Source organism: Tubulanus polymorphus, chromosome 3 (genome assembly GCF_964204645.1).
Source record: "Tubulanus polymorphus chromosome 3, tnTubPoly1.2, whole genome shotgun sequence".
Classification (NCBI taxonomy): domain Eukaryota; kingdom Metazoa; phylum Nemertea; class Palaeonemertea; order Tubulaniformes; family Tubulanidae; genus Tubulanus; species Tubulanus polymorphus.
Genome location: NC_134027.1, coordinates 22,772,716 through 22,794,334, shown reverse-complemented (window position 1 = coordinate 22,794,334; position 21,619 = coordinate 22,772,716). Strand labels below are relative to the sequence as shown.

The following is a 21,619-nucleotide window of genomic DNA, read 5'->3' as shown; positions in this document are numbered from 1 at the left end:
AATAGCTTGGTTTACGGGGTAGACCTATTCAAACATCATTTCGAAGAAAGAGATAAAAGTTAAATATACCCCTAGTGAGATAGAATAATTTTTGAAGGAGCTGTCGATAGGGCAATATACATGTCCAAACAAATGGTTCTTAGACAGTTCGGATCCTGTACGCTGCAATCAAAAGAGAACCTATTTCATGTGTTCCCTAATTTCTGACGAATTCGTTCCCACGGACGAGAATAAAAGAAGATAAGATTTTTATTCATTTCAGTTAAATTCAAATTTCGGAGGCGGTTCCCAAAATGGCCTCGTACACCTCAAGATAAATGGGTTCTGTACATAGGCATACTGAACTTCAATACGAAGCGTCTTCAAAGTTCCCGATGAAAACGTCAAGAATATCCTAGAATCATTGCCGGTCGGCTCTCAATGATCAGCCCTTTTTTGGGCTGTGTCGTAGATTCGTAACCTATCAAGACCTCTCTAACATCAGAACTACCGAAAAACGAACCCACCCAAGTGGGCTAAAAGCATGAAAATAAGTTAACGCAATAATCGTACGAGGGAAATGAAATTTAATGCACAGATATATCAATATCATATTATCGAAGATACATTTTATTTTCACGCACAGCTTTTAGTAGAAATGACTAAATTGAAAGGCACATGATACAATTGTGAGTGATAGAGAAAAAAAGGAGAGAGAGAGCGAGACATATGACACAAGTGAAAATCAATATAAACGGATTGATACTCATTCTTTCTATATAGGAAAAAAAAGAAAATTAGGCTACAATAATTCGTCTCTCACGGGATTCGAACCCGATGTCGGGTGAGCAATAATAAGGCGCGCGTGCGTCCACGCCCACCAAATCCCGACGTCACGACGCTACAAAATAGAATATTGCACAAAAAGACGCTTAAATATTTTCATATTAAATTCCGTTCCTCGTTAAAGCAAATAAATAGAGCCCCGACTAATGCATGTACTGTACACGCGAGTGCCGTCGTGACCTAGATTGAATTTGAAATCGATGCGTCGAATTTTTTTATTACAAACAGGCGCGCGCATGTTTCACACGTTTGTACAAGTGAGCGTTTTAATAGGTTAGTATGCGAACAAATATCCCTCATAAATCGCCTGGGACAACTACAACAACAGAATATTAGTATACCGCCGGGCTTTGTGACGATAATCGGTCCGCAAAAATAGGCATTTCAAAGCATTGCATTCGGACTAATTATCTTTCGATTTTATATACATGTATAACTGACTGTGTATAATAGGCAGACGATTCTTTTTAATTCCGCGTAACCATGGCAAAACCGCACGAAGATAGACGACAGCTGCGCCCGCCTTACAACACCTCATTTCGTCTAGATTTCAATTAGAAACTCAACCAATTACCAATGAAAAAAGCGAGTTGAAAACTTAAGCTTTACTCGGTGGCTTACGACCAAGATTCGGTTCAAGCGTCGATTGCGATGAACGCGAGACCGAATGTTCGTGACGTCACGGCTACATTTTTCACGAACTCTGAAACCGGTAACTTATTTTTGAACACTCAAAACTGCAATCATATATCATTAATACATCTACGTATTGATAAAATAAATATATACGACGAATAAGTGATTCATACGTGTACAACATCGAAATGTGTCGAGTAAGGACCCTCCCAGAAAAACTTGCTCGTCCCTGATAACAGTCGATTGCCTAGCGGTGCACAGAGCGGTCGTCCATCGTTTGATGTCATTAGGATATGCCGGCGATTAGTCGAATCCGGAAGGGTCCATACAGAATACTGAGTGGGAGATTATTTTTTTTTTACAATCGTTACTCGGTTTCAGAGATATTCGAAAAATGTTTTCGCGGTTTTTGGTCCATCTCGCTTACGACAGTTTATCTGGCCGAGAACTGCGTCCTGTTCGAGAAAAGGGGCGCGCGAGACGGTCTTCTAATCTTCGTCAGTCGTTACGCAGAATCAAAGAAAATGAACCTTACCAAACAACAGGATCCAGTTCTACAGTTTTGTGAGTTATGATTTGACTCAAGAGTTAACTCATTGAAAATGAACTGGGCTCAGTACCACAGTTGTGAGTCGTAGTTAACGAGTTAACGCTGAGTTTAAGTGAGTTCATTTTCAATGAGTTAACTCGAGTCAACTCAACTCAGGGGTCCAGTTCCACAGTTCTGAGTTCAGATTTGACTCCATAGTTAACTCATAGAAGATTAATTGATTTTAACCCAGAGTTAACTCTAACTCACAACTGTGGAACTGAGTCCAGAACTGAGGAACTGGGTCCTGCATTTTAACTCGGGAGTTATAACTCATACTCACGACTGTGGAACCGGGCCCGGACTGTTGAAATGCGCAGTCAAGAAAAAAATCGAGTTAAGCGAGTAAAAGTAAAGTTAACCATGAGCGTATTGAGCAGGATCCAGTTCCACAATCGCGAGCAAGAGTTAAACTTTTGGTTGAAATCAATTCATCTTCGATGAGTTAACTCCGAGTCAAATGTGAACTCACAACTGTCGAACCGGGTCCCGTAGTTCATATTTCCACGGGATAGAATTCCCGATACGATACAAAATATCAATCGTTCTATCGTATAGGGACGGAAAATCGTCACAAATCCCGACAGCCGTACGCATTCTGAAGCTCAATACTGTTAAAAATGTTTTTCATGTCGTACAAAAAGTCGTCCGTTTTTTTTCCTACCATATTTCCGTACAACAATATTTCGCTACACATCTAAATAGATAACATATCGATCGATCAGTTTTGATCTTTGGAAAAAAAGAACACCGAGTACCGACTGCGACGAAGACCAAATTATGATCGACGTTCGATGGACGCCGTTTATAATACGCAGACGGCGGTGTCCAGTTTCACGAATGAATTCTCTAACTTAAAAACGTCGAAGTTTGAATTGGTTATCGGTGCACACCAGATGGAGCAACTATACACACCCCTCGAAAAAAAACGAGAGATGGATTTTTTGCTCCCTAATTTACACGATATAAATAGGGTCGACATCGTTACCCGATGTTTGGTAAAAATTTTCCGTTCGTAATTCATTCAACGCATTGTAGAAGAAATCGAAGCGCGGCAACCGAGTAACCGCTAACAGCGATCGCGGCCAATCCTCGCTTGCCACAGTAGCGTTGCCGATACCGCATTTTTGCGCGTGTTTACCCGGGGACGAAAGGCTACATCGACGGCGAGTTTATAGGTTATCGAAAACGACGTTAACCTTCGACCTTCCTATCGATGTAACTATTCGTCCCGCGTCCGACAAGAAAATATCTAGAAAATTTACAGCCGCGCCGAATCGGGTTCGAATCCCATAAAAGATGAACTTGAACACCCTCAATCGGCCGACAGACAGAGCCTTTGTGAAAAGAACTAACGCTAGGAAATCATAACATAATACATAATCTTTTTTAGTGTAAATATTTGCGTATAGACCGGTGTTTTTTACTATAGTTTCTCTATTCATTGAAGTAACATGTAACGTATATTGATATCGATATAAACAATTCAACTGGACTAGATATGTTCTGACTAAAGTTGCTATCTTTTGCAATTTCTGAAACAAGCCGTCGACGCCGAGGAGCCCGTTTTCGCGAATGCTTTAATTTTTCTGAGAAGTCCTTCTTTCGAAAGGGGCCCAGTCTAGTGTCTAGGGCAACGTACTAATTAATTATTGCCCTTTGGTCCTTTTGAGAGTTTGATTATTTTGAAATTATACTGCCATCTTTCAAACATATACATGTACATATACATATGTATTCAAGCGTTAAATCCAGGAGCGTTAAGTCCGAACACGATTTTTTTCTGTTTCGATTATAGCACGCATTGATTATAGGCCATTATAGCATTGTAATGCATGAACGATGTGTGCCTTAAACTAATTTGCATATACAACGCGTTTATTGATATGAGTCGACAAAAAACAACGTATCGGCCTGTTCACGTACTATCCACAAAGCATTAAATATCGATTAGATTTTTGTATCCGACATCATGAGTGACGACAGTGTTGCATGAGTATCACAAAGGTCAAGGTCGGATCGCGCAATACGCTCCGTATACTCAATTTTTCGACGAAGCTAGAATCACGATTGGATGCTCGATTTCCAAAAGTTACTCGGGTATTCGGTCGACCTGGTTTTACTGTAGCGGCTCACTGACAGAAAGTGCCGTCCATAGCGAGCTTAAATACACTATTTGAACACAAATCTATCACATCTTTCATAAAAAAAGAATACATTCTCAGGTTGGCTTCGTGTTTCATTGTTTATTACCCCAACTCCCCAACTGTCTTGGCCTAAGGTCGTCGGGAATTGCACGTGACGTCCTAAAATTAGTGTTCATCTTATTCAAAGTATATCTAAAACGAATCATTTCAGAGAGTCCATGGTTAATTTTATATATTCAAAAAATCTACTTGAAAATAACTTCCTGCCAACTAGGTAGAATTTACAGTCCCGAAGCTATCAACGAAAATGGAGTTTAATAAATTTCAATTCGCACGTATCGTCTTTCGGCGTTTTCGTGGGACAATTTCGAGCAGCTATATCGTCGAGTGAAGCGCGAATTGAATCTAAAACATCTTTTGCGAAAGTCGGCGAGTTCCTATTTTATCTTCCCACATAATAACTGAACAAATAGACCTACGTATACCATTGACACGAATTGCATTTAAACAACGACGTAAATTCCAATCAAAACGAGAACAGAATTGCATAAAAATTGAATATCATACAAAAAAAAACGGTTTGGCACACACCGACATAAATGTATACAGTACGATGATTCTCGTGGTGTAACCGGTCTAGTGCAACTTGTTTTAATTCATGGCGATACACTTACAGACAGCCGCGTTTATGGGGTTTAGCGAGAAGTCTCAGAGATAGCCACAGTCTCAGGCCTGACTTCAAACCAGGTACGATCGAGTGATAACAGGGCCAGATCCAGAGGGACTGAAGTCCGTCAAATTCTTTTCTTGTTTCATTTTTCCATCAAAGATTATAGGTGTATTTCAGGGGGTAAACCTAAGTACACCTTACATTGCCTATTTGGACATCAAAGTGCCTTTTGGGAGGTGACAAGTCCTTCGAAGTTGGCCTCTGGATCCGCCCCTGAAAGATCTACAACAATCTCTATGAACGGCTTACGATCGCCTTCAAAATTGCGTATTTACTTTTGAAATCTTGACTAAAAGGCAGTATTTCCGAGCAGGGATTTACGGACTCTTGATACCACTCTATACTAGAACGCATTCCTAACTGGTTCTTATCATGACAAAACCACTTCAAATTTCATTACCACTTCAATATTTTCTCAGACACATAGGAAATAATACTGCGCCATACCGAATACAATACCGTGCCATACCGAATACACGACGAGCGTGCCATATCGAGGCGACTCTGATCAAATAGGTTGGTAAGGTACCGGTATATATCTAAAACGTTGAAAAGCCTAAAAGAATTTCAAACTAGTGTAAAAAGACATTTAACCGAAGTCGTTCATTTCCTTATCAATTGTTATCAGTCATTGTCTGAGATTTAGAACTCATTTTTGACTGAGTTTTAGCTGGAATAAATGTCTAAGTTCTCTCCGAAATAGAAAATGTCCAATAAAATGGAAAAATCTCACAATAGAAAATCTCACAAACCCATATTTCTTCATCAAAACTTCGAATCAAATGACCACGCAACATGTCCCACGTTCGGGAGCTCGAGTGTAGACGCAATGGTTTACAGAATTAATCGATATAGTACAGAAAAAACTGTGCAAAACTCAACATTCGTGAACATCTACCAGGGACGGATCTAGGATATTCGGAAGGCGGGGGTCATAAATAAAAGGAAGGGGATTCCTCGGCTAAAGCCGCCAAGCCAAGCCGATGGTCACAAGCACGGTTCCACCATCGGCGTTACATATTTTTGAGGATTCTATCCGAAAAATGTGCAATTTTCCGCAAATTTACAGAACAACCTCCGCCACGATAGAAAAGCAGGGGTCGATCAGACACCAGAAACCAAGCCCTAGGTCCGCCCCGGTTTTACACAAGGCAGGTAGAAACGAGAAATATACAAAACTACTCTCTGGCAATATCTAAAATCGAACAGCGAAAAAAAGTAACACCGGAAAGATGGCACATTACGATGATGATATTGACGTGATGATTACGATTATGATATATCCTAGTACAATATTACGATTATTCAATTGTACAGAAGCGACCAACCAAAACAAAGAAAAAAGACCGTACGCTAGCTGTTGTAACTTGTAAATAACGTTATGTTTGGCACAGGACTGATGGACTTTATTTTACTACGATTTACAACTAACATCGAACGTTTGAAGTTTGAATAACCTCTTGACACTGTTAACACGCTATGAATAGATCATCTGCTATCCACTAGATTGAGCTTAACCCTGTAGATGGCGACACTGTCTACACATACATTTTGTAGTGGCATAACTGGCGTGTCTGCTACCCACCAGATTGGGCTTTTCCAAATCAAAATCTCTGCATTGAGTTTTTTCAACGATAAAAAAGAAATGGATCGTCTGCTAGCAGCTGGATCGATCCTGACTATCCTGACTATAATTCAGATGAAAAAGCTATGGTGCAAAGGCAGGTTACAAGCTGTCCAGTAATCAAGAGGTTATGTCTACAGGCACTCACTCCAAGCTCAGACCCTTTATATGTATTCAGTCAGTAGGAAGAATGATTTCGTGTAATTTTCTGGAGCGTGTTGAGTGAAAATAAGCATCGGTCAACGCGATCGACCACACGTTAATTGAGTTTCTGGAAGTATTCGGAAGATTGGTACATAATTCTCTACGCAAAAGATGACACAATGTCCTGGGACCAGCCCTTTATGCAGATATCGAAACAGTTTATCAAAAAACGTTACTTACGGACAGAAATCGGGATAAAGAAAACAGGGTCACACTTCTCAGAAAGGTATCTATCGCCTGACCGAAGCTGGCTGTATAATTTCGACCGACCCGGTTTGGAAAGAGTTTCTTCGAAGTCATTGAAAAAACACTGTTTTAAAACAACATTTCAGCAACTAGTTTGTTTGACTGAAGATCAGCCTTAAAGCTCTCGCTCCCATAATTGTGCATGCCATGTACTTGATGGCATTAGCTTATTTTTGATGATGCATGCAGGCTATGTGGTGACGCCTATATACAGCTGGATGGGAACTATCATAATGTAAGCAAACAGTCTTCTGCTAATCAATAAACATCTAGGTATCGTGTAGTTGTGTGCTGTGCCGTACTAGCACACTAATACCGGTCATATACAGCCGACCGAAATGGGCAAAATGAGGCAAAATAAATAACCAATAGGCAAAATCAGTGACCGAAATGTCGGTCTCAAATGATAGCGAACTGGTTAGTCAAGCCAGTCGACATTGGAGAGTAAATGCGAATTTAAAGGGTCATTACACTGTACAGTTCCAATGAATCGAAATTTTGCGTGTGGCATACAAGACCACGAACTCTCGTACAATTCAATTCAATCTTGTTGGAATATGGGAGGTTCTAGTTAGTAAGTGAAGAAACAAATTCATCCGAATCGGTATTCAATGAAAACAGGCCCTCGCGTAGACGCGACTTTTCGGGTAATTTTACCATATTTTGTTTCTTTCAAATTTCCGAGTCTTGCTCGAAACCGAAACGAGTGAGTGCGCTGCAGCGGGTGACAAATATCATTTTTTTTGAGGAACGTAAATAATTTACGAAGACTAGAATACACGTGTTACGGGCGACGAAGACGACGACAAGAATTCAACCCCGACGACACAAAACGACACCGACATTGTACGACATTCTTACGGACTCGACCACCACCACGCAGATACGCTGTAAAATATAATTTTCATTAAAATAAAAAAAAAAATCGGCCGAAATTAATTTTGTATATCATGCTCGTAGAGCATCAGAGAGAATGTGTCGTATCTGCCGCCATGTTCGTCATCGTGTTGTAACCTTGACATTCGACCGCCATGTACAAGTCAATATCGTTTGAAAACGTCACGCAGATATTAAGAAATAAAAAATTTCAACTTCTCGCCCTTGGATTTTTCTCCGGCGCGCAGAAAAGGAGAATGTGTTCCGCATATTATAAATATATAAATAAATATCTATCTAAAAGGATTATCATTAGAGACGGTACCGAAAATCTTAACGAAACTGCCTTACAAAAACTACTAGGAGTACGCAGCCCGTACGCATCCCGTTAGTACGGATTAGCGGCGTAAACCTTTTGACGAAGAAGCTATATTGGAATACAGGTATCAATCAGTAGCCTGGAACCCCCAGCGCTTTCGATGGTCGCAACTGTAGCGTCAAGCGTGGATTATCATATCGTGACAAGCGCGCTGATAAAACGTCTAAATGTCCGGTGTCCGTAGTTCATTGTCAATTCAAAATATTTCAGGTGAAGTCCCGGGGGCGGTTTCATAGTCCAGACTCGAGTCCAAAAGTGGTCTTCATTCTTAAAGTCTTAAGTTGCTGGATTGGCTATAGAACTAAGATCATCTTAGACTTGACTTCGGTCTAAGCCGTGACTATGAAACGGGACCCTAAAGAACTAAACCCTCGGCGAAATTTTTGTTCAGTACGGTATCGAATATCTGATCGGGCATATGGGGCAGGCAGCTGATTGATAGTTGCATTGGAAACAAGTCATACAGAGATTGGAATAGCTTTTTGAACATGTAGTCTGTACGTCCAATAAAGCATCATAGTAGATCCGAAACAACTTCAGGTGACCGGAAATCTATTCCTTAACCCAGTATTTCGTTATGGTCAGTACGCAGTAACCCAATCACATATTATTCGGTCGCGATTTCAGAGCTCATAACAGTTTCTCGTCGTAAAATCGTCACCAAAAGGTTTTCGCAGATGGAGACAAAGTTTGAACAGAGTACGGGACGAACTTACTAGTTTCACACTGACTTGAATAAGCACTGATGAGGCCGGTATACGGCCATATCGAAAGTGGCAGTATTACTTACGAACGAACACGATAAATAAAAGGCAAAACGAAACCGACGGAAAAAACTATACTTAGCACCGAGACAAATAATACACCTCCATTAGCGACAATATGACACCAACACATGTACGCGCACACACACACACACACACACACGACAACAAATCTATCCTTGGTACAACCGAACGTACGCGGCACATTGTTATCTTACGTTAGAAACTAAAAACTCGATTAATAAAACGTTAGTTTACAAAACGTCGAATTTCATCGATATAATAATAACCACGGTTTCGAGACGTAGAAGTAGTCGTATAACGAACGTCTCGATCGAAACGATTGCACGGCGCCCGCAACGATCACCGTCCGTTGAACAGTAGTAGAGAATATATAGCGTTTTCGTGTTATATAAATATTTTGGCGGTTTACGGTCGCGCGCGAGTTTTTGTATATGATATTTCGCGAATAATAAATCCGTCTTGTAATTCCGACGCCGGCGCGCGTTCGCGGATAATATATCTAAATACGAGAAAGAGAGAGACAGAGACAGAGAGACGCGTGCGACAAATTCGTTCGTCGCCGATCTATTTACAAACGCGACGATTTGTTTGTTTTCTCGAGACACTTCCGCTCGACCGAGGGCGACGATATGTCGCGTTCGTTAACGCCGGTCGCTCGGGTTTTGAAATGGAGAATTTCGATCCTTGTTCGACGTCGCTCGAAAAATTCCTCATTCATCGATCCGACGATATATCCTATGCCACAACAATCTCCGTTGCTGTAACTACGGAATATGCCGGTCTTGGATGCCAGTACAATGACACACATCAATCATCGGTTGCCGTAACGACGATACGTCAATTCCTGCTGCCACGTCAACGTCAGTTGCCACGACGACAAAATATTTCGATATATGACATACGCAAATATCAGTCTCCATGGCAACAAAGTATCCCGATAGCTGTATCCCGATAGAATTCTGTTGTTTGGAACATGAATAATAAATACAACAATGGAGGCATGTACATAGTGCTATGTTTAAGTACGTAACAAATAGTTCGCGACGATGGCACCAGGTGGCGATGCCTCTACGAGAGATGCCCGGCCGCGTTGTTGAGAGAATGTGTTCCGCATATATATTTCCGTTTTCAGGCGAGACGCGATTATAAATAGATAAATGTAGGTTCCGTTTATTCTTTTTTTGTTTAGTTTTGTTTCTAAATCATTCTTTGAAAGTCAGTCTCGTGTAGTGAGATAGATAGATCTTCTATGGCACGTAGTTACGTTTTCTACCAGGCCTCCGTGTACCTGACGTCGCATTCCTGTAGCGCCGGTAGCTTTTCCTGCAAGATAAAAACAGCGAATAGTAAATCCAATTCCTATTCTCTGTCCTTCTTTTGCGCATTCCATCGAATTGGTATTATTATCCCTAGCTTCGTAGAGGAGCCGTGTTAACCGGGTGTAGAATAATCACAACAAGACAAGTAGTACTATATAATTAACTTATAATTAACTATCATAATGAAGCTACTGCACAATAGTAGCGAAAGCTCGTGCGTCAAATGAAATAGTTAACCTATATAGTAACACTCGTCTTGTTTTCATTCTACTCCTAGCTTACGACTCTGCCCATGTATCAGTCATCTCTCCCTTGGCAGAAGTGACGCTGGTATTATCACCCGTAGTCTATATCGGTTAACTGTGTATCAGTAATTTCTCACTGGGCAGAAGTGACATTGGTATTATTACCCCCAGTCTATATCTCTTAACTGTGTATTAGTCATTTCTCCCTGAGCAGAAGTGACATTGGTATTATTACCCCCAGTCTATATCTCTTAACTGTGTATCAGTCATTTCTCCCTGGGCAGAAGTGACAGTCTATATCTCTTAACTGTGTATTAGTCATCTCTCCCTGGTGAGAAGTGACTCTGGTATTATCATCCGTATCTAAATCTCTTAACTGTGTATCAGTCATTTCTCCCTGGGCAGAAGTGACATTGGCGTTAATACCCCCTAGTCTGTATCTCTTAACTGTGTATCAATCATTTCTCCCTGGGCAGAAGTGACATTGGTATTATTACCCATAGTCTGTATCTTTGGAATGTGTATCAGTCATCTCTCCCTGGGCAGAAGTGACGCTGGTATTACCCCCTAGTCTGTATCTCTTAACTGTGTATCAGTCATTTCTCCCTGGGCAGAAGTGACATTGGTATTATTACCCATAGTCTGTATCTTTGGAATGTGTATCAGTCATCTCTCCCTGGGCAGAAGTGACGCTGGTATTACCCCCTAGTCTGTATCTCTTAACTGTGTATCAGTCATTTCTCCCTGGGCAGAAATGACATTGGTATTATTACCCATAGTCTGTATCTTTTGAAAGTGTATCAGTCATCTCTTCCTGGGCAGAAGTGACATTGGCGTTATTACCCCCTAGTCTGTATCTCTAATCAGTGTAACAATCATATCTCCCTGGTGAGAAGTGACATTTCCGGGAACCTATGCACGGGGAAAATCTTTTGTTCTCAACAGAGGGGAAATTCGCGAACACGAACGAACCTTTAAATCTTCAAATGTCAGCGCTGACAACTGTGTGCTGTTAAGATTTAGCTTCCTCAGGTTCTTCAAAGCTGAAAAAAAAGTTTTCGGTGAAAAAATAATCTATCCAAAATAGTCTTAATTCGATCCAAGGAATAAAGACGATGACTGATAATATTTACACGCTAGTGAAGTTAACCCTTTGTCGGTGACTCGCGTTTCGCATAAGTTAAGCACTTGTAACTTCTGTAGATGTTCGCAGATTTTCTCCAGACCGACGTCACCAAACTACAACACACAAAAAAATCATTGATTAAACAAGCTTTACTCGAAATCCCGTAGATCTTTTTTCGAAGAAAAACAGCAGGTCCAGGGAACTAGCCCTAGCCCTGTGAGGGAGAAATGTGGCAAAGTCTCATGATGCCAACAGGTTCAACTCCCTCCGAGGGAGTAATGTGGCAGAGTCTCAGGATGCCATCAGGTTCAACTCCCTGTGAGGGAGTAATGTGGCAGAGTCGCAGGATGCCATCAGGTTCAACTCCCTGCAAGGGAGTAATGTGGCAGAGTCTCATGATGCCAACAGGTTCAACTCCCTCCGAGACAGTAATGTGGCAGAGTCTCAGGATACCATCAGGTTTAACTTCCTGTGAGGGAAGAATGTGGCAGAGTCTCAGGATGCCATCAGGTTCAACTCCCTGTGAGGGAGTAATGTGGCAAAGTCTCATGATGCCATCAGGTTCAACTCCCTGTGAGGGAGTAATGTGGCAGAGTCTCAGGATGCCATCAGGTTCGACTCCCTGTGAGGGAAGAATGTGGCAGAGTTTTGTGATACTAGATTCAGGTTGAAATCCTTGAGGAAGGAACGTGGCAGAGTCTCACAATGCCATCAGATTCAAATCCCTGCGAGGAACATGGCCGAGTTCTGTGATACCATCAGGTTCAAATACCTCTGTGGCAGGAATGTGGCAGAGTTACAATACAAAAACCAAAACCCAGATTCGTTGTCATTGATTGTGGGATTTCTCTTACGTAATAAGATTGAAATAGTTTTTTACGTACCTGCGTTGACCAGAGATTTAGATAACGCAACGATGGTAACTTAATGAGGTCACCGGCGCACGCGCTTGTCACTTGTGTAAATGCTAAACTTAAACATTCAAGATTTCCGAAAGAACCCGAACTCAGAAGTCTCGCCAAATCAGCGTCGGTCGACTTTGAAGGCAACGTCAGCTTCTTCGGTCCACCTTTTTGTTGCTAGAAAAATTACGTAAGTAAAAGTGTGACATGAATTACAGAAGAATAGAACTTAAACATATCAACACCAGAGTGGGTTTCATAGACCAGTTTTAACTTTGAAATTAAAACCCTAAAAGCAGATTGACTGAATTGACTGATAGCTAATTCAAATCTATCGAATCTATCGAATAGATAAGTGATACAATCCGTATTTCACGATCAAATCAATAACTATTAAACTGGTCCCAAGACACCCTCTGAATGCACTAGCATTGCAGTATCACTTGCTGAAATCATTTCAAAGAGCATTTCGCTTAAACAATAAAGACATCGTTCAAATTAAGCAGCAAGGTCTTCTGATGCGATCTAGGGCCATTAATCTAGGCATCATATTCTCGAGAGAACTTTTTTGACAGAACGTTACATTTGCTAATTCCTCTCAAACGACATTTTCACCCCTTTTTTCAAAGGGTTTCTGAATTCAAGAGGACTCGAAAATTTGAGGGTCCTATAGAAGTTTCATAAGAGACCCCTAGATATTCACAATTTCGAGTACTTACCAGTTCTTTAAGGGCTACTTGTCGGTCGCAAAGAGCAGCGTACGCTTTCTTCCCTTGCGATGTGCTCTGCAACGTCGTAATTATCTGCATTTTGATGTCGTTGTGTTCGACGACCTCCAGTTCCAACATGGAACACAACGACTGAAGATAAAAAAACAAAACAAACTTGATTTTCGAAGTAGCGTTTTAAGCGCTCATCCCTCTGATCGTATGGTGCAGGTTTAATTTGATCCAGTTCCAAAATTGTACGGGGTCTAACCCTAGAACAATCCCTTCAGGCATATACTATTGAAGCGAAGAGTGCAGACGATGTTTGTACAAATGTCAAATATCTGGTGTTTGCAGTTCGTTTGTTAGATCGTTGTCAAAACTTAGTGGGTGGGTTCGACTTGGTTGCAAAATAATGGTAGAAAAAGGGTAAGAAATCTGCCACATTATAAACGTAAGGGGTAATATCGCTTGTATCTCGCTAATCATTTGTTTCCTACCACCCCGTGGTAATTCCATGCCCAAGGTGATCTTTGTACCACGATCTTCTGGGTTAAACAGCCGAGTTTTGCACTTATTCCACCCACTACCTATCTAAGGTGAAGTCTTGAACACTCCTGAAGTTTGGCCAACCAAAAATTGTAAGAATTGTAATGAAGTATCTAACGTGTGGCAGGACTGCCAACCGCTGAAAAGTGCTATCAGAAACAAATTGATACTTTGTCAGTAAAATTTCATTCGAACATGAAAGAAAATGTTCAAACTAATAAGTTATAAACAATAAGACCCTCAGTAACACCTTTCATATTTCTGTATGCATCAAGCAAACCGAATCAGTATTTCTCATTATATAAAAAATAGTAACAATCTGAAAAATCAAGGACAGTTGGCAGCTCTGGTCTGGGGCGGGGGAGTGCAGGGTCCAGACCCCAGATTGATGACTGCATTGATATGAGACTACCAGTCACGCCCCTGTACTCTTCGACTTACGGAATCTTTGACGAATGAAAACATACCTCTAAAGCAGCGTGATGTTCCCTCAGAGCCAGTAGCATCAACGGACTAATCATCTTATTCAACGTTAGTAGAAACTTCTTTCGTTTGCAACAACACATGATTAAAGAATTCAACTGCAACAACAAGAGGACAAGCATTAGAAACACACGCGTTCATTAACCGGTTTAAATCCTACGCATCTAACACATTGGCGCCACTAAAAATGAATCTTAGGGTCTCAAAACTGGTCTTATTGCCAATAGAACCAAAATGGGCTAAGACTGGTCTTCAGTCGTCGAATTTCCGTTTACTGTCACCAAAATTGACATTTATGACACTTACCGCATTACCAGGAGAACCAACTTCTTAAAAATGCATTGATAACCAACTACTTATACCACTTACGGTATATAAACGTGCTGATATAATTCAGTATCGTCAAGTACATCATACATGTCTGGTAGCCAACGTGTTAAGTGGTAAGATTGGCTGCACAGAATCAAAATGAGGGTTTTGACTGGTATCAAATCGAAACTTCGACCGCGGATAAGACTAAAAATATCTCGTGTTCGTAATGGGGTACCAGGACTTGCCAGATGGGCACAACAATCTACTGCATTATTTGAAGCGAAAATCAGCCAACATTCAATGAAATTTGAACTTTATTTCTAGGATTCCGAAATCGAAAATTATCAAAGAAGTCATCGGATGGACATAAGATTCCCTTTCTCGCCCCGCTCGGTGTATGGTATAGATTTTTCTGAAAATTGATTTACCGATGAGAAAAATCAACTCGAATTTAATTGAACCTGTAGAATAGAATTGTACCCAGTAAACCAACTAAGCAAAATCCTCGCTTGCCATAGTAGCTTTGCCAGGTAGCCCATCGCTTTGTAGACGGAATCCCACAATGATAAGGAAAAAGTCCCAAAATGTAACTTTGAGATAATAGTTTATTCAACGTTTCGACTATATCCTAATCTTCAGGAATAATGAAGATGACTATCAGGATATAGTCGAAACGTTGAATAAACTACTATCTCAAAGTTACATTTTCGAACTTTTTCCTTATCATTGTGGGATTCCGTCTACATCGCGTCAACACGGATATAGTGTTCTATCAATGGAGTCCATCGCCTACAACATACTAACCATAACGCCCCATAAATCGCCGTCGTCGTCGCAAGCAATGCCCCCTGGGCAATAAAGGTGGAACCAGCCCTCCTTTCCTTCGCGAATCGGGAGTATAGCTTGATGTACGTCGCAGCGCTTGTCCTCCGCGACGTTCTTCATCACTGATTTGAACGGACTGTAAAAACGTAAACGATACGACGCGAAATCATTATACGATTCTCGACGTTTTCGTGCAATAAGCGAAAATTGAAAGCATGGGTTGTTGTCATTCGAATCGCGTCGTATTGTTTTTCTTTTTTTAGATTTCATCTCATGCGGACATTCTATCCCATTACTATCTCATTACTTACGATGTAAACTGTTCATCTGCGATTGCGCTGTAAACATGAACAATAAGACATTCAATTACCGGTCGTGGTTATTTCCAGGTTTTCATTTCGAGAACGGCGGTTACAGTTGAATCGATATTACTAAGAAGGGGCTACGGACTATACGTACGTATCATCCTCCCCTGGCAGGGATTCAAACCTGATGGCATCGAGATTGCCACGCTACGAAACCCTGCCGCACTAGACCGAGCGCGCATCTACATGCGAAGCTTAGATGATGTCATTATCAGCCAATCAGATATCACGTTTTATTTTAGCCCGGGTTTTCTAGTTATAGCTTATCGGTTACTTTTGCCTCAGCAATTATTCAACAGGCAATCTGATTAGACGGCAACCCTGCGCATCTACCTGCACACCCGGTCTAGTGTGGCAGGGTTCCATGCTGTGACTGAGTCTAATGATACCATCAGGTTCGCATTCCTGCCATCAGGTTCAAAATTTGATACTTAATTGCCAATCTTCCCAGTTTGAGAAATAGTAATTTGTTTTCTATGACGATCTTTGCACTGCGATTCAATGTTCAATGGCACTTTCCAGTAAATCGCTATAACTCTAACTCAAACCATGTAGCCACTCAGGAGTCATCTATCAGGCCAGGTACCCATTTACTCCTGGGTCATGAGAGGCAATGAGGATGAGTGTCTTGCCCGAGGACACTACGATAATGTACAGGCTTTGAACCCACAGCCTCGCTGTACCGGAGTCGAACGCTCTCACCACTCGCCCATACCCTCACTCGAAATTTTGATCGTTAGTACTTCCCCAGAAACCTTTTTAATCATAAGTCAACTACAAACAAGTCCGATTCCATAGACCTGCTTGCAAATTTACCCCTAGGGATAAACCACTAATGGGAGCGACAATTGCCATAGTAACAACGAAAAAACATAATAACCAACAAATTTCTAATTATCCCAAGGTTGATTTCGGCCCTACATATACGAACAAAACTCGGTCAGATATAAACTCAACTCGACTTTCAAAAAGTAATCATCAAAACATCGAACTTCAATGATGAAAATGGTGATGGTTCAAAGATTGATCCGTGGCATTTTATAAATCAAAATTCTTCATTTCTTTTTCTTCATTTCTCAATAGAGAACAAAAAGAGGATTTTTATATTTTTCCTGTTCCCTTCCATTTTAAAATGCCTTAAAAAAAAATCTCTTTTTTAAAATTTTTTCTTATTATTTTTTTCCCTTGGCCCTCCCACTATTTTCTCGAAAAATGAAAAATCTGTACGCCAAATAATTATAAACGGCCTTAACAAACACGTGGTCAATTGCATTATTCGAATTTCCTTTGGTAAAATTTGTCGAATTCCCCGAGTTCTCCCCGATTTTTTCTAGATTCTTCCGATTCGTTGAGTTTCTTCCAGGTATCACAGGTCAGTATCCACTGCGAGTTAAACAGCTTACAGCAGATAAGACTAAAAATATCTCATGTTCGTAATAGGGTACTGGGACTCACCAGATGGCACAACATTGACTGCATAATTCGAAGTGAAAATTAGCTAACATTCAATGAAATTTGAACTTTATTTCTACGATTCCAAAATCTACGATTCCAAATTCCATTATCAAAGAAGTCATCGGATGGACATAAGATTCCCTTTCTCACTCCACTCAGTGTATGGTATAGATTTTTCTGAAAATTGCTTTACCGATGAGAAAAGCTGACTCGAATTTAATTGAACCTATGAACAGACCGTGAGCTAATCGTTTATGGCAAAATCCTATATCGAAATGAAATAATATACCTTACGCGGTCGGTTCGCGTAAAACAAACGACGTGTTACTCGGGCAGGCGGCGTTTCAAACGCGCTTCAGAGTCGCCCGTCATTTTTAACAAGTCTAATAACGCGACGACAAATCGACGCGATCACACTCGCACGCATCGAGTCCCCGCGGCAAAAGAATGTCATCGCCATAGCAACTGTAAATCCGGTCAAGTTTTAACAGTTACACACACGCGCGCGCCTGGTTGTTGTTATTATATCGTGTCTCTCTCCGCGCCGCGCCGACAACGATGACGAGGATATTAATCTTTTTAGGAAACGATTTGGCGAACGAAAAGAAGAACGAAATAACGATCATCGTAATCGAGAATATCAGAACAAAAATCTACATTAACATATTAGTCCCCGAGCCTGTATCCGCGCTGCCTATTACTTCTCAGAGCCACCCGAATCCGTCCTGACTTCCCTATTTTGGTTTGCTCAATGAACCCAATGATATATCGCCACTATATATACTTGTAAACTCACATAAGTAAACTCTATTTCTTACCTTATTTACTTGGTGAACAACTATTTAATTTTCTTATGTTCGGGGATCCAACTGGACAATCCTAACGGATTTTTTGAATCCCCAGACATACTTATGTTATAACGTTATAACCTGTTGTTTTTGTATTATAAATGATCATAAGTTTGTCAAATAAATGAAAATGAAATGAAATGATAAACTAGACACCCAAGACGTCGAAATTCTTTACGGAAATTAACATCTCACAAATACGGTATGAACATGACTGATCCAAGCGCTCGCTAACTGTTAAGCATATACGACCAGCTGGCCGAGTGGACTAAAAGTTAAATCGTTATATCGGTTTACTGGTTAGCACGCTTGCTTTCTACGCACAAGCCCCGCGTTCGATCCCCGGTGAGTGAGCGTATGTTCGCTGTCACTTATCAGTCGTTACGTAACATCCAAGAAAGTAAGTCCGGATGAATATCGAAGGGGGTCCGAAAAGGTCACGATTTTGGTGGCCCGCCTCATAAAAATCTTTTGTCACATGAAAGCGTAGTGTGTTCACAACGAAATGATGAGAGCTTTTCGAACATGGGAATTAACTGGAAATGAGCTATTGTTTATCGGTGTGAATTTTCCGTTGAATTTTCTGAGAGGTAATAGACAGTAGATAGAGAAATTCCTGAGCGCTAATGGGTTAACCGAAGCCGAGTTGATCTATTCATTATCAACAGCGGTAACAAGACGATTTGACTCCGAGGCTATTGTTCATATTCGCGTGATTCTTGTACGCCTGAACTGGTGCTACGGCTATTCCTGAGCGTCCCTGAGATTTTTCAAGGGATCGAATTAGTTTTCAAAAAGGGTAAAATCAACGAGATTTCGAATTCAAGAACTAAACAACCTAGGCAACAATCAGGCGAGCGAGCGGCGTGGGCGAACGGTTCGAAGGTTCGAAGGTTCGACTCTGGGAAGCCAGGTCGTGGGTTTGAACCCTGTATGTACATTACCGTAGTGTCCTCGGGCAAGACACTTATCCTCATTGCCTCTCAACCCAGGAGAAAATGGGTACCTGACCTGATAGATGACTCCTGAGCGCCTAGCAGCTGCTCGGATGTTACTTCTACCCAGGGAAAAATGACTGATATACCTGGATTAGAGATATAGGTTGGGGGTAATAATACCGATATTGAGCGCATTGGAACTCTGTTTAGGATACCTGCGCTATGTAATAATTGACATATCATTAGATATCATTAACAACTAGGTTCTTTCGTAGTGTTATACTTTTGTAATAGAGGTTTAAACCGTTGTCCTGGCCTGAATAAACTATTTTCAATCTTAAGGAGACACCTACGCTATTGCGTTTCTTGAAAACATTTACATTCAATTCAAGTCATTTTCAGTTGCGAACGGGCCAGGCATTTGCACTGGCTAAGCTAAACAAGCACTCTGCATTCTAAAACTATTGAAGCACTGCGTTTGATTTAGAAGTGTGAAATCGATGCCACAGTTTTCTTCTTTTTTTTTTGTTGAAAATAGCCAAGTCGTCTAAATAAAGTGTCTCAGATGAGACCAGAGATGTAAGTGGCCAAAGGAAAAGAAAGGAAAATAGTTAATATCCGAAAAAAATTGGGAAATTTTTCAAATTTTAAGTGTTCTCAGATGCAATTTCTCAGCATTTCCTTTTACCAGGAAAATGAAATGAAAAATAACAGAACTTTGTCAAAAAATAGAAGTCTAACATCTCTGATGAGCGGACAAAATTAGGCACTCATTCGGGCCTTTAAAAACAATTTCACCGATTAGGCACTTTATAAAAACATGTAAGACATATTATGAACCGCCCGCGTGTATCGGCGGGTACTATCGAGTTTTTTTTATTGATACGTACTCGTCAGGGAATGGGAGCGGCTGCAGGAGGCTGCTCAGAACCGGTCTCCAATCGTCGAACTCCGACCTGGAATGAAAAATACGACGTAATAAAACTTCGATGCTCGACGCGGCAGAATTTCGATTCTATAGGAGGCGAAGAAGTATGTACTTAAGAGCTTATATAACGAACAGTATTATTACTGTATCAATGTACTAGCGTCAGAAATTTCCCGACTCCACTTAATAATCTAAACCAACTTACGTAAGATTTATGCCTCCCAAATCCTAATATTATCATATGAGTCTCATGAAATTGAAGATATAGAATTTCCAATTCTTGATTGACTTTTCTACTGAGTGCTTTGTAAGGTTTTTTCGATAATTGATTCATTTTGGAAAATAGTCGACTTTAATTCAAACGTAGTAGAAACGGAAACTCTGTGCTAAGCAACTTAGGGAATCTTCAAGGGAATCCTCAATTGCCACGGTAGGCCATTGATGAGTGGTAGACTACGAGACCTGAATGGGTCCTCACTTGCCACATGAGGAATCCCCGGCTGCCACAGTATGCCACCGATGTATGGAATACTACTACAAAACCGCAAGCGGATCCTCACTTGCCACAAGAGGAATCCCCAAGTGCCACAGCAGCATTGCCAGTGGCCGATTGCCCATTGTTATGCGTTAACCCTTTCAGTGCTGACTAATCAATACCCGGAGATGATGCGGATAATCAAAAAATTCCACCCCAGTGTGTTGAATAACAGGCATACGACTAAATATCATCTACACCGTGGTGCGGTGTATCATTAATTACTAATATTTCACTACCGGTATGTTTAACAAATGTTGCTATCTTTCATTAGATAAAAATTAATTATCAAATATAACAATAGACCACAGGCGGTGTGCGAGCAAAGTCCACCACCGATATGTACACTGCACTGCGGTGTAGATGCGCTGAAAGGGTTTTAATCGTCAACGAACGACGTCTACTTACATGGCTTCGAAAATGGCGATGTAACAACTTAATCGTTCTTGAATTTCACCCATTTCCAACGTATTTTCGAATTCGTTTTCACGCATAAGACTGACACGAAAGATACGGAATACGACGTCAGTTTCGACGAAACGAATCTCGAATAAATCGAAACGTTAAAATCGACGCTACTCACTTCTTTTTGTCGTCGTAGACGTTGGAGACCGCGGACAGACAAACGGCTACGAGGTTCGGTAATACTCGCGGATGAGGGCAGTTACTCGACACGCCGTGATTGCTGAAATAGATTCGAGAACATGCACTCATCATCGTCGTCATCATCATCAACATCATCATATTCCGTGCTTTCACGCGTGCATACTACGCGGATATATGATATCATAATTGAAGCCTCATTTTATCAGATTCGTACGTATGTGCCTCGAGAAAAAAGATGGTCGCCTCGCAAAAATCCCGATCAGTGATGTCATTGAAACATGATGATGACTTATAGACAGTTATTAGATTTCTATTATGCGATTTCCAAGCCGTGCGGAGGGCGAGTCACGTGGCTGACAACCTCTGAAAAGCGCTATCGGTAACAAATTGAAATCTTTCAGTGGGATTTCATTGAAACATGACAGATAATTT

At 40.9% G+C, this 21,619-nt stretch overlaps 1 protein-coding gene across 1 annotated transcript in view; it reads right to left on the bottom strand.

The window, feature by feature from the left end:
- Window positions 1-559: 559 nt before the first annotated feature.
- LOC141902913 (C-Maf-inducing protein-like) overlaps window positions 560-21,619 on the bottom strand; it is a 63,620-nt gene continuing 42,560 nt past the window's right edge. The window contains exons 9-19 of the mRNA XM_074790858.1: window positions 21,165-21,266; window positions 20,990-21,079; window positions 20,009-20,074; window positions 15,824-15,850; window positions 15,492-15,648; window positions 14,360-14,473; window positions 13,356-13,496; window positions 12,619-12,813; window positions 11,742-11,847; window positions 11,581-11,651; window positions 560-10,367 (exon numbers count right to left, since the gene is read on the bottom strand). Coding sequence (XP_074646959.1) covers window positions 10,314-10,367; window positions 11,581-11,651; window positions 11,742-11,847; window positions 12,619-12,813; window positions 13,356-13,496; window positions 14,360-14,473; window positions 15,492-15,648; window positions 15,824-15,850; window positions 20,009-20,074; window positions 20,990-21,079; window positions 21,165-21,266 — 1,123 coding nt within the window. The 3' untranslated portion in view covers window positions 560-10,313. The remainder of the gene's footprint in view (window positions 10,368-11,580; window positions 11,652-11,741; window positions 11,848-12,618; window positions 12,814-13,355; window positions 13,497-14,359; window positions 14,474-15,491; window positions 15,649-15,823; window positions 15,851-20,008; window positions 20,075-20,989; window positions 21,080-21,164; window positions 21,267-21,619) is intronic.